This window comes from Aethalodelphis obliquidens, unplaced genomic scaffold (assembly GCF_003676395.1).
Source record: "Aethalodelphis obliquidens isolate GAN/ISIS:26980383/991018 unplaced genomic scaffold, ASM367639v1 scaffold60, whole genome shotgun sequence".
In the NCBI taxonomy this organism is placed as follows: domain Eukaryota; kingdom Metazoa; phylum Chordata; class Mammalia; order Artiodactyla; family Delphinidae; genus Aethalodelphis; species Aethalodelphis obliquidens.
In genome coordinates this window covers 11617595-11632192 of record NW_020838004.1, presented here as the reverse complement: position 1 = coordinate 11632192, position 14598 = coordinate 11617595, and the positions used below count along the sequence as shown (strand labels likewise).

At 35.7% G+C, this 14598-nt stretch overlaps 1 protein-coding gene across 12 annotated transcripts in view; it reads right to left on the bottom strand.

The window, feature by feature from the left end:
• YAP1 (Yes1 associated transcriptional regulator) overlaps positions 1-14598 on the bottom strand; it is a 108334-nt gene that overhangs the window by 13675 nt on the left and 80061 nt on the right. For 3 of the 12 annotated variants that reach the window (XM_027087828.1, XM_027087819.1, XM_027087820.1), the window contains 2 exons: positions 8528-8721; positions 5610-5657 (listed from right to left, as the gene is read on the bottom strand). In XM_027087828.1, coding sequence (XP_026943629.1) covers positions 5610-5657; positions 8528-8721 — 242 coding nt within the window. The remainder of the gene's footprint in view (positions 1-5609; positions 5658-8527; positions 8722-14598) is intronic. The other 9 variants (XM_027087829.1, XM_027087821.1, XM_027087822.1 and 6 more) reach the window with 3 other exon arrangements.

The window sequence follows — 14598 nt, the reverse complement described above, 5'->3', positions numbered from 1 at the left end:
GAACTAACTGAAAGAGCTCCTCCCTAAGCTGTCCTGCTGCCAGTGAGGAATAGTTAAATCATGGGTTTCATTGTGAGTAAGCTTTGTAATTCCTTGTATCCTTAGCCAAGGATTGTAAATGTGAAAATGAACACACTGCATAAAATTAATAATTTTAGAAGTAAAATATTTAAAATTTGTTTCAGAGTTGTACAGAGTTTTGGCCAGTGATTTTAGAGAAAAATAATTAATATGGATAAGTATGAAATGAATTTAAATAATCTGAATTTTTTAATCAAAAATATTTCATATAAACTTTCTCCATTATATGCATTTAAAAATAATTCCTGGGCTTCCCTGGTGGCGTAGTGGGTGAGTGTCCGTCTGCCGATGCAGGGGACACGGGGTCGTGCCCTGGTTCGGGAAGATCCCACATGCCGCGGAGCGGCTAGGCCCGTGAGCCATGGCCGGTGAGCCTGCGCTCCGCAACGAAAGAGGCCACAACGGTGAGAGGCCCATGTACCACAAAAAAAAAAAAAAAAAAAAATCCTCTATATATCTACATGTACCTATGTAGAATAAACCCATTCTGTTGCAATAAATTAATTTTGTCAAAACACATTTTGGATGAATATGAACATCATTTTGTAATTGAGTAAATCTGGCATAGCTGTTTTAAAAATCAGCCTTGGGACATAATTGGATTGTCTACAAAAACTGATTTCAGTTGAAACACTTCATGTTGAAAGTTATGTCTATCTCTAAGGAGTTTTTTATCCTGAACAAATGTCTAATATTAGAATACTGAGCTAAAAATACAAGTTCGTTAAGCTTCTCTTTTTCCCAAAGGTAGTCAGAATAAACAGTTTGACAGACTTTCAAAAATGGAGAAGTAAGCAAGTTATAGGAAATTCAGCCAAAATTTATCATGCTTCTGTATTTCAAAGGTCAAACAGTTCTTTTAGAGTATTTGACTTTTTCTAAAGGAAGCAAATATTTTTAGCTCATTTTCTTCTGTAATAATACAAAAATGTGGTGGCTTTTCCCATTGAGCTTGTAAATCTTAGCTAATCTGGGACGCATGTGGAGTCAGAGCTATCTGCAACTATAAGTAAAACTGATGGTCCCAGCTTGGTCTGGAGGGAACTTTCCAGGATGGTTTATAAAGGAAAACATGATTTGCCTGGTTCACATAGTGGACTTCTATGGACTCAGGATCCAGCCATGAGCCATTGGTCCTTTTTGTACTTCCCTTCTCTCATTTAAATAGGAGTATCATTTCTCATAGGGTAAAAAAGATACTTTAAGATAATATATATCTGGTAGTAAAGTATTTTGGCTCCATATAAAACTGATGCTTTGGTTCACATCATTTAGAAAAATAAGGAGAAAGGCAGTAGAAGAAGTCAGTAGTCTGGAAACATTTAGAATATCTCTAGGTTATTAAATTCTTTATAGAGTATCCAAGAGACATGGAAGCATATGTCTACACAAGTCAAAATTTAGAAACAAGTCAAATATCTATCAGTAGGTGAACAGATAAACAATTGTAGTATATCCCTACAATGGAATACTACTTAGCAATAAAAAGGAACGAACTATAAATACAACATGAATGAATCTCAAAATAATCATGCTAAGGTGAAAAAGTTATGATTCCATTTATAGAAAATTCTGTAAAGCTAATGTCAACTTTACTTTCTTAAAGCAATTTTATCTTCAGCAAATACTATGTAAGAGTGTTTCATTTCTGGATAATATACGGCACACAAATGAAGGTCCCCCCTCTCCAACCTAATCAATTTATTTAAGGTAGGTTAGTTTAGCGAACTAGAAATCCAAATTTAGAAATGAAGAATAACTCTGAAAATACACATCTTTTAAACAGTTTGTCTTAGTAACAGCAGTTTATGTCAACAATTTTAAAAACAAACAAACAAAAAGCCATTTCTTCCAACTGTTCAAGATAGGTCTTGCCATACCCCATTTTCCAACACAGCTTTAAACATTCACAGAATATTTAATTATGTTGGAAGTTATTAAAACATTTAGCCAATGTTTAGAATGCTTTTTGTTTTTTAATATTTGTGCCATTTGCCAAAGTATCTTCAACTTCAGAACAACCTTTTTGACTAAAAACATGTGTATCTATGATTCAAATTCATAGAATGATTCACAGAATCATTAGAATCTATGATTTATTCAATATTAGGACTTCAAAAAGAAGAGAGGTAAACTTGGAAAAGGTATTAATTGGATTCTGAAAAAGCTTTTCTAGTATCTGCTAACATAAAAGAGTTTGGAGGGAAAAAAAAAGCCAAAACTTTGCTATTATTAAATTCAGAAAAAAAAAAAAACTGTGGTGATTATTTTCACATGGCTCTGAACAGGGGTCCTGTACTATTTTGCTCTATTTGACTAAAACTATGGACATCTGAATCTCTTCACCATTTCGGGCTAACAGTGTAGTACAATATCCTCAACATTAATACTGTGGGTTTTATCCAGCATTAACCCAGTAACTGACCCTGGTGTGTATTTATTACTGTCCATAGGAATGGCGACTACACAATATTCATTAGTTGCAAAAAATTTATAGCTATAATTTCTATGAAGAGTAAAGCAATTATTTGCTCAGAGATAAGCTATCTATACACAGCAGTCTTGTTTCTATTTTCTGGGTCGTTTCAAGCATTCTGATGAGGGCACTTGGGGATGCGTTTTGACCTAGGCCTTATGAAGGAAATGGAGAATCTTTATCAGTAAAAGGGAAGGGGAAAAGTCAGGTACTCCTTATGGGGAAAAGCTCATGAGTGGAATCATGGCAACAAGACAGAGGAGTGCACTTGGCTGAAGGAAGGTAATTGGCTTAACCAGAATTGAGAGAGAGAAAGAAGGCTACTGACCACAGACCACAAATGAGCTAGGTTGCAGAGTTTAGGCTTGATCTCATAGGTATTAGGGAACCGCAGGTACTAAGAACCACATTCTTAAGCATAAGAGAAGGTAAAAACATTCACACTCAGGGGGAACTATCTTTCCTCAAAGTGTTAGTTTCAAAAGACTTTGAAACAGAAGCTGGGATGCATTCCTAACCCACTCTCTCAAAGGTCTCCCTCCAGTCACAGAGGAGAAACTGATGTATTAGTAAGAGTTATACAGAGAAAATTGAGCATTCCATACATGTTCAATCTCATGGAGCAAAGACGATGTTTATACTTTTAAAAAGTTTTTTTTTTCTTCTGAGACCAGAAATTGCTTTAGAAAGAAAAATAGTGAATAATCAAAATGAAATTTAAAAATTTAAAGCTCTATGAGGACAAATTTTTCCAAAATTCTGCCAACAAACCCTAACAAATTAAGGCAATAATTTCCATTTTTAACTAAGAAAATATACTAACCCCTTTAAAGTTGTCTCAATTTTTCAGAATTTTGTATTAACCTCACCCATACTGACAGTAGTTTATAAGACCAGGAAATTCTACAGCAGACAGGTTTTGTTAATCCTATGCAGAAGTACTTAAGGATAGCTTTTGAAACAAGTAATTTGTGAACATTCTGAAGTCTGGTACCTTCCCACAGCAAATGTGGTATATAATTACAAAACAATGCCACTGGTTTCATGTTGCTTGTTAACTTATCTGCACTGATTTCTATTAGAAAAGTAAAAACAAACAACAAACAGAACCCAACCCCCCCACAGCACTGAACAGGAGTGCCTTGCGCTCAAGTATTGAATGGATCCATCCCTTTTTCTTCATTATTCCTGTTTTTTGAGACTGGAAAGCTCTTTCTGGCTTTCTTGATTATCCTGGTAACCTTATTTAGAGGCATCTTCACTTAAGATATGACCCTTCTTTGTGGAATCTTTCCTGGCACCTACCTTAAGATAATCTAGAAAATATGTAGGATGAGAAAAACACAGATACTTGCTTGATACAAATACAACCATATTCTGGGTATTTGAGCAACTCCAAATTTAGCCCTATACTGGAATTTCATACATTTTCACAATTGTGCCAGGTAAATACATTGACAACTGAATCTTATATGACAAGGCAGTATTTTATTATCCACATATGCAAAGTTAAATTTAAAAAACCTTTTATAAAACCTATCTCTTTCAGGTTTTCTGCTCTGGCTTAGACAAATCTAAGGAATCAACTCTGTAATTTTAATACCATACAAATTTAATAGAAATTCAATTTACAAACCTTAACTTTTCTGAAGCTTTACTACTAAAAGAAGTATCTAAAAACTCCTGATAATTTTAATGAGCAACTGTTTACACTTATACTGATGTAAGAAATAAAGACCTGAAGGTATTTAATTACTTATCAAATTTAAAGTTTAAGATCTTAGTAGGAAAAAATAAAAAGGAAACAATTTCAAAACACTTTAACATGGAGAACCTTTTGCTTGATTCCGAATCTCATTTGAATTAATTTTTGCTCCTATGTTTCTACTTCATTTATTACAAATAAAAGAAACACTTCAGAGAAAAAGCAAGGAAAAATGTCTTCACTTTATATAAAGATCCAATGCTACAGTGCTCTTCCCAGTCAAATGTGGTATTAGAGGTCCTCATTGTAAGAATGTCTGCTCTGCTTTAGCAAAGATGACGTTCATTAGTTATTCCCTGGATTTCTTGATTAAAGGAGGCATTTATGAGAGAGACAATGAATAGAGTTTTTCCTCTCACAAAGTAAACTGGTCTCTGAAGATTCTATCTGGTGCTCCAAATGGACCAGTTAACAGTATCTAAAATGAGTGGAGTTCTGCCAATTCCCAGACTTCCACAGCTCATTCTAACACAATGCACTTGTTAGCCTAGTGCAGAAGAGCTCCACAGAATATGAGGTGTTTCATGGTTGCTTCTGGCAATCTGAGAAAAGTGCAATAATCCCCCAGCTCCTAATTCCTTCAAATCTGTGAACCCTGAACAAACAGAATCTCTTTGGTTTCAAGAATGAGATTCTTTCCATGAGTCAGATAAGTGCCTATGTTATAGAAGGAAAAAATGGCCACAATCTTTCCATCTAAATAAGGTACCTTCACAACCAGTGTTCCTTTGGGTTCACCAGGGAGGAATGCTGATAAAAGCCAACAAAGAAACCCAAAACAGTACTCAGGTAGATCCTTTGCTCTTCTGATAATTTTAATATTCTTTCTTTGGAGTGTTCACTAAAAGAAACTTTTCCTTTCCTCGTAGTATGATTATAATTCTTAATAAGATTTCCTAAAGTAGCCTACCCAAGTAAATAACCTGTACTACCTTTGTTACTGTTCAAATTATTAACCTCTATAAATCATTGTAAGTACTATTTTAGGCTATGCAAATAAAAAATCAGGCACACTTCAAGGCTGACAGGGTGTATATACTACATATCAAATGTGGGGAAAAAAAAGACCTCGACGGAGTTTTGAATACTACTCTGGGAGGAGTGGGGAGGGAGCAGATAGTGTAAACTTTCTGGGAACAGCAATGTTAACTTAAGTATCATGGTAGAAAGATGCCTCAAAGTTACTCTGGGCTAATCTTCAGTGAGGACAGGCCCCTGGAGCACAAGTTTTTCTCTTTCCTAATTTAATATCTGTTTTCAATGCTAAAACATCAGATAAGAGCCTACCTGACATTTTGGAGAATTTGCTGTGCTGGGATTGATATTCCGCATTGCCTAAGAGTGAAAAATAAGATGGATAAAAATTACTTTAAGCCACATGGTTTGGCTGTGTAGGCTGACTTACAAATTGTATCCAGACATATCACCATAGCACAGAATTCCCAAGCTAGCCCAAGAAGAAGCAGACTGAGGACAGGAGCCAACGGAGTCGCCACATAACAAACAGAAACCTCAGAAGTGTTAAACAGCATTGAGGATAGGACAGTAAGACTTTAGGTGTCAGGGTTCAAATAAAACTGGATATTGGTCAGGTAGGTTCTTTACTTCTGAATATTAGATGAAGCAGGAAAAATATAATTTGATGCTTCAGTGATAAGAGAAACTATCAATGGAAGAAGTTCACAGGAAGCCAAAAGGCTTAAGATATACTGAATTTATACTGATTGCTAAAAAACAAAACCAAAAAATCTTAGAAAACACACCATTAGTATAAGAATAGAGCAGATCTGTCACTTCAACAAAAGAAAAGACAACACAGTAGGTGGTAAAGAAGAAATAAAGAAGTTACCTTTAAAGGAAACTATTCTGTCTAGGACCCATCACCCAGAGTAAGAGTGAGAATAAGATTTAGAAAAATTCTTTAGAATGAAGAATTTTATAAGTAGCAGCATTTTGCCCATTGGGCGGGAAGGGGGTGGGGGAGAGCTGATCTACGGCAACAACAAAATGATGGATGGCCCATTCCCAGACTTTAACCTTTCTTATTAATAAGGTTTCTTTTTTTTTGGTAGTCTTTAATTCATATGTGAAATTATATACGCATACGCCATCTAGTACTCAGTAACAACAAAATGAAAACAGTCTGCGTAAAACATACCCTTAAATTGCTTTATTTCTTCTAAGAGCTATATAACTATAATTTTGATGGTGCTACCTTGTTCCGATGATAAAGTTTTATTTAAATGAAAAATATCTTTCCTTTATAGTAGTATGTTAAAAAGTCCATCAGAGATACATTAATCTTGTTAATGTGCTTCCTTTCTCTACCTTCTTAAAGGCGGATGAGGGAATATTTCTTTCAAGACCACTTCTTGACATCAGATGCTGGCATCATCTTTCTTACTCACTTTGGTGCCAACCACACTAGAATTACACTGGCAGGTTACTGATAGCACAAACAGTTTAAAGGTGTGCCTGTCTGGGATTCCATGGCTTAGTTTAATTCTTAGGTACTAGTTCTTCAAATCCCAAATCTGAGTTCAAAGACTGTATCAAGTTCATGTATTTCCATTAACACGTGACACTATTAAAATATAACACTCATGAAAAAAAAGTACCTTGTTCAAATGTCTGCATCCTGACTACAAAAATGGAGAGTATAATGATACTTTTAATGCCTATACTTAGTATGCTATGACTTAGGTGAGGAAAAATAGTACAGATATGTATATTTCACGTTCGCAAACAGAGAGAATGTCTCTGGGGGAAAAAAAAAAATACAAGAAACTGACAGCTACTTACAACCAGAAAAGAGAACTAGAGAAATGGAAAAGGAGATTTCATTTTCACTGTACGTTTACCTTTTGTACACTTTCAAAATCACATCATGTTTATTATCCAAAATATTTACATAAAAATTTAAAAATATACTGCTTTGAGAAGATCACACTCCCAAAATCTGAACTTAGATTTTATCACTCTGAAATAAGATAAAGTAAAAATTCATTTTGAGATGAGGGATTATATATTCTTATAGCACATAAAGACCAACAGTATTTCTGAAAGAAAACTGATAAAAATGGTCGTAAAGTTTTCCAGCTCTCTAACGTTAGAAACTACCCATCCCAACATGAAAAAATATCCATAAGTAGATAATTTTAAAGCACTGTGGGATCTTCTAAACTTGGGATAGCCTGTATTGTTTTAAATAAAACATCTTAGATTCAGCAATACTGAAACATTTATCATTTGAGAAATATCATATTGTGTATTCCCCTAGACAAATAATTCATTTAAAGTAAAAGATGTTTCTCCCCAAGTGATGTCCCAGAGTTTCCCCCTTAGTGAAATCCTCAGATATATAGTAGTCTGCAATTCCATGTACAGACATACCTCATCTTATTGCACTTTGCAGACACTGCAATTTTTGTTTTTAAACATACTGAAGGTTTGTGGCAACCCTGTGTCTAGCAAGTCTATCAGAGCCATTTTTCCAACAACATTTGCTCACTTCATGCCTCGGTGTCACATTTTGGTAATTCTCACAATATTTCAGTCTTTTTCATTGTTATTATATTTGTTATGGTGATCTGTGATCAGTGATCTTTGATGTTACTATTACAAAAAGATGACTCACTGAAGGCTCACATGATGGTTAATATTGTTTAACAATCAAGTATTTTAAAATTAAGGTATTTAATTTTACATTAAATTTATTTAAATTTACATTAAATTTTACAATAAACAATTTACATTGTTTATTTTAAGACAATGCTATTGCACACTTAATAGACTACAGTACGGTGTAAACATTAACTTTCATATGCAACGGGAAACCAAAAAATTCATGTGATTCACTTTATTGTAATACTTGCTTTATTGTGGTGGTCTGGAACTGACCGGCAATATCTCCGAGGTATGCCTGTATATTTGAGGAAAAGCACCCTTGCTTCCTTCGATTTTTGCTTGACTGCAATGAATACGACCAAAACATCTCTTTGTGATACAGGTTTACAAGTTATAGCCTATGTGATCAAAGGTCAGTTAAGAAACTAGAAACTAAGATGAAAGCTGGACAGAATGTTTCTGTGTCACTCTAGTTTCAGAGAAACAACATTCTTCTGTAACTAATAAATGTCAAAATGAAACACACCCAACTTTATGTAGGAAAACAAAACCCCAAGAGTGGAAGGCTGGTCTCTAACCTGTGGCCTCACCTGCCGAAGCAGTTCTTGCTGCTTCAGTCGCAGTCTCTCTTTCTCCATCTGCAACTGCTGCAGCCGCATCTGTTGCTGCTGGTTGGAATTGCCACCACCCATGACTCCTCCCTGAGGGCTCTGGGGGGCCAGGGGTGGTGGCTGTTTCACTGGAGCACTCTGACTGATTCTCTGGTTCATGGCTGAAATGAAACAGAAGATCTATCCTAAAAAACTAGCAAGAAAAAGGATATTTAGTTATTCAAAAGCAACTGGGGATATTCAACATAGCCTTTTCTGTAGTAACACTAGAAATAACCTAAAAATCCACCAATAGTACAATGGTTACATTAATTTATTATTATTGTAGTCATCTTCGTCATTATCCTAGGATGCAAGGCAGCCATAAGAGAAAAGAAACAAGTAACTCTAATAGGCAGTGACATGGAACAGTCTAAGACATACTAAGTTAAAAGCATAGTACAGAATAGATAGTATTAAAAAAAAAGGGGACAGGTGGAACATATATTACATGCATATCCAGAGAATCTGAACTGAAGGACAGCCAAGAAGCAATTAACATCTGTTGGTTCTGGACCTGGGGAACTAGACGACTAGAGGACCGAGTTCAAGAGAGACATTTTTTATAACTTTTCAAGTTTGAATAATGTGAATATATTGCTTATTATAAAATATAATATATATTTAATTTAAAATAAATCTCTCAAAGTAACTGAGACAAAGCATCCTAAGCATTAAAGCTCATCAAGATTATTAATCTTTAAATATAACTCTAATAAATCAAGTAGATTAAATGATCTGATGCATGCTCATAATAAATTAAGCCTACAAGAATCTGGATGGGATTTCCCTGATGGTGCAGTGGTTAAGAATCCGCCTGCCAATGCAGGGAACACAGGTTCGAGCCCTGGTCCGGGAAGATCCCACATGCCGGAGAGCAACTAAGCCCGTGTGCCACAACTACGAACCTGCGCTCTAGAGCCCATGAGCCACAACTACTGAGCCCGTGAGCCACAACTGCTGAAGCCACGTGCCTAGAGCCCATGCTCTGCAACAAGAGAAGCCACTGCAAGGAGATGTCCGTGCACCACAACGAAGAGTAGCCCCCGCTCGCCGCAACTAGAGAAGCCTGAGCACAGCAACGAGGACCCAATGCAGCAATCAATCAATCAATAAATTAAAAAAAAAAAAAAAAAAAGAATCGGCCTGACAATGCAGGAACATGGGTTTGATCCCTGGTCCGGGAAGATCCCACATGCTGTGGAGTAACTAAGCCCGTGCTCCACAACTACTGAGCCTGCGCTCTAGAGCCCGCGAGCCACAACTACTGAATCTCGTGTGTCTCGAGCCTGTGTTCTGCAACAAGAGAAGCCACCGCAATGAGAAGCCTGTGCACTGCAATGAAGAGTAGCCCCTGCTCACTGCAACTAGAGAAAGCCTGCACACAGCAAGGAAGACCCAATGCAGCCAAAAATAAATAAATAAACAAACAAATAAATTTATTTAAAAAAAAGAATCTGGATGGCATAGATTGGTCTCATTCAACAGCTCAGGTAGTCATTGTTATTTTTTTAGTTGAACATAGAATATACCATTTGACAATTAGAAACAGACTGGATTCCTACACTAGTGAATTTCTCTCACTGATACAACATTGACCAAACTGTGGATTGTGGTAACCTTGGTGAACAGATGGAAGTTTTATTATGTGAAAATGGCAATAAGAATGATGTATCACCTTTTCAGACACATATTCAACATTTTAAGGTGAAATTTCAGGTCACTGTTTCTACTAAATGTTTAATACACACTGACCAAAGAAAACCTCTGGCCCAAATGACTTCACAAACACTCGAGGAAGAAATAATACTAATCTTATAAAACCTTTTCCAGAGAACAGCAAAGAAGGAAACTCCACAACACCTTTGAGACCAGCATAACCCTAATACCTTACAAGGACATTAAAACAAAGAAAAATTACAGATCACGTTCTCTAATGAACCTTGCTACCAAAATCTGAAATGACATTCACTGACAGCTCTCATGACATACTGGCTCCCAGCCAAGTGGCAAACTCCTTCTGGTGATTTTTCACGTGTCCTCTGTTGAAGGCACAGAGGCTGCTTGGTAAATGCCAACTCTTCTTGGAGGCTACTTGACCAAACCTCCCCAGCCTTCCCCAGAGTCTGCCATGTGCATTAAGAATCATCTTCCTTCAGGGCACTGCCCTGGGACATTTGTTTACTGACATTTCTCACATGACTGTAATTTTTTTACAAATTTGCATCTGCTCTTAGACTGGAGTGCCACAGGAGTGGGGAGAGTATCCTAATTGTGTATATATTCTCAGTGCCTAGTCCAGCATCTTTGCACAAAACTTGTGCTGAAAAAAAACACTGTAATGTTTCTAAGTCAGTTAAGTATTTACTGACGCAGATATTTAACTATTTAATATATGATAATATAGAAATCCTACCAATTTCCCCTTACACTGACCAACTCTTCCATGAGACTGCATAACATTGATATAGAACCAAGGATATTAGAAGAAAGGAAAATTACAGACCAACTCTCTCCTAGCATGCCTTAGTTCAAGTCAACCTACTGAGATAGTTATATAAGGTGATGGTATTTTTGTTCTTACTCTTCCCCTCAATTTTTTCTGTATTTCTTTTTCTAATTTCTTGAGTTGAACTTACTTAGTTTAAGTCTTTTCTTAGAGCACTTAAGTCAATAAATTTACCTTTAAGTACAGTATTTCCTGCATGTCATACAGTTGAAATAGTACGTAAAATTCATGATTGTTCTACCCCAAATATCTGTAATTTCTATTGTGATTTCCATTTAACTCATGAGTTACTAAGGAGTACACTTTTATGCTCTCAAGCATACATTTAAATTTTTAAAGATAATTTCCATAAACAAATAGAGAAGCAGAAAAACTAATACAGATGATGAATCCTCATGTAGTCATCATCCGGGTTCCCAATGATCAATACATAACCAATTTTGTTTTACATCTATTCTCATCGACTTTTCCCTCAATTATTTTCAAGCAAATAATACAGCATTTCATCCATAAATAATCACAATATGTATCATTCGGGTTTTTGCTTAGATTCTTAGATCTTATAACTATATTTTCTGTCTAATGCTGAAAAATTTGCTTCCAGTAACATTAATATGTACTATCCTTCTATACATATGCAAGTTATTTCAAAATAACATACGACCGATTATTAAAGTTATGATCAACAAAATGATTATTAAAAGTTTGGTCCTTAAGATATTTCATTAGGTGTATCCAGCCAAATCACTGTGGTTAAGTGTCATCTGAAATAATTCTTCTCTGTGTGACTCGGCCAACTCAATATACAGGCTCACTTGTGGCGATGTGCTTCTGAATTTCAGACACTAGCTTTACTTGCCACTCCCCACTGCTCCTAGCAGTTTGTTTATTCCGTTTATAAAAATCAAAGCAAACACACAGATATGGTAGCATACTTCTTAGATATATGGTGGCATACTCTTAATACTTAACTTCATTTTGCCTTTTTGCTAATAACATATCCTTGAGACTACTCCAAAGCAGTATATAGAGGTTCCCCCCCGCCATTTTCTTTTAAAAATAGCATAGTATTTCATTCAACTAATTTCCTATTAGGTACCACAGTTTTAATTATAACCTATATGTTTAATAGCTGGTAGAGCAAGCCATATTTTTTTTGAAGCTAACTTTTTATTATTGGGATCTAATTTTATTGCTTTGTGGTTAAAAGAATCTGGTCTGTATACTGATTCTTGAAATTTGTGACTTGACATGTGGTCAGTCGTTGCTTTTGTACCAGGTCAGGGGCAGACGGCTACACGCCTGGCTTTCACCATTGAGAGTGTTTCATGTATCTCTGTCTTTGTTCTTAACACTTTGAGTTCCTGATATCCTGACTGGCTGACTGGTCCCTAGCCCTGCCCTTGCTCACTGCTTTGTGTGGTTTTGTTTTCTGACCAGCAGAGACTTTTTCTAAATTTATGATCCCAGTTAAGTCTTTCTGGTTATCTCTTTTAAATGTTTTGTCTGGCATAGCAGAGAAGGGATGTCAAAAAAAACATGACTCGCTGCTTCATATTGTTCAAAGCCTTATTAATCTCTTTTATGACCAAAAACAAAAACAAAAAAACCCCACATTTATAAAATGTCTTTACAAAGAATAAATGGCTAAAACCTTAATAATTACGGTTTATAGTTAGTATTTTACAGGGGAATGGATAGAAAAAAAGCCAAAAAATTTTAATGGCTAAGATTTGCCAATCAATAACCTCATTTAATACAATTGCTTATACTTTCCTGTCACCAACATTATTAGATGCACAATTGACAGGCCTCATAGTATGATATAAAAAATATGGCCTTTAGAGTCAAACAAACCATGATTAGAGTTGGGCACACCAGTTCGTGGTTCATCTAATCCTCAGTTTCCTCAGCTATACCTGCGGACATTAACATCACCCTTTTGGATCACTGTGGGGCTTATAAGTAATATGTAAAGCATCTACTATAGTCCTGGAATACAACAGATGCTCCAAAAATGTTAGCCTCCTCCCTTTTCCGAATAGTTCTTTCTAAACTTTAAGATTACCAGTCCTGCAGATAATCATCTTGGCTTGAATTCCCATACCTTCCCTCCCCCGTCCTTCCACTTCACCATGCCACTCACTGTTTCTAAGTATTCTATGATTCATAAAGATATGCATATTTATCTTTCCTGTAAGATCTAAACAGAAAAAAATAGGTGGGGGAGTTTGAGCCTTAGCTTAACCTCCCTAGGGATCCTTCTCTTTTGGTGAACATGTTCTTGGCATTCCCATAGGGCACTCCCTCAACATATTTATTTTCCCAAAGAGATGTTTTCTTACGTTGTGCTATGTCAGGTTCAATCATATGAGTTAAATATGAATTGGGGGACTGATCTGAGTATCTATCACATATGGTGACCATCTCACAAACTGAGGCCTAGTGCAAACAACTACTGGGGAAAAAATGTTTTCCATTCCAAGCAGTTAAATAAATTAAAAAATTTTAAAAACTGCTAGGAAATAACCCATTAGTAAGTGTTGAAATGATAAAATGATTGATTTTAAAACAGATTCTAGAGATATACAGTGTTAAATATTTCATCTATTAAGAAACATTTTTAAAAAAGCTCTTGAGCTTTCCATACTGGATTTTTATTAAGTAATATAGCATTTAACAAGTTAATGTAAATATTCCTTGTGAAAACTAACTGGACAATAACAGTATTATATGAAAATAAACAGGTAAATATCCTCTGCTTCCCACCAGTTTCTCAGAATTAGATACCATTAGCAGTAATCATTAATGACAGTGACCACTGCTGATGGCACACTCAATTGGTTGGGAAAGTCTTTTTCAAATCTAAGCTTATCTGACTATTAAAAACCACAGAAAGGGAAAAATAAGGGTATCAAAAGATGGAGTAAGAACTCCACAGAATTAAACAGAAATTTGCACAAAATATGCAATAGAAATAGTCTCTCTGGCTAATAATGGTGAGCACTTTTGGTTGTGTTTACCTAAATGCTGTTACCTATGGATACAAGCAGTGCTACAAGCTTCCATATAAAGAGCTCACTTAAATGACCAATTCAAACAACCGAGTTTATCTACAGAAGCGGGGATTTCTTCTCTTCAGAAGCATCCTGTTCTTTACCTTCTGACTATCTCAAGCATTTCAACAAAGCACAGAGCAGTGCACCCACATGGGGTGCAGCAGAGACCTCACAAGCAGGCAAGAAACAAAACAAGCTTTGTTTCTTGGGGGAAGGGGGCAGGGCAGCTAAAAAAGAAAAGAACTGCATTACCACCTTCTTCCCCTCCATGACCAACTACCAAAATCTCAATGTTTCCAGTTTTAACAAAATTTCTAAAAGGTAAAGGAGAAAACAAATCCCTAAAATATGACAAATTTTTTTTTAAAATGCTACATTTTAAATTCAGCCTTTGCTGCCTGAACTATGAAATAGTAACTGTTTCAAGTTTT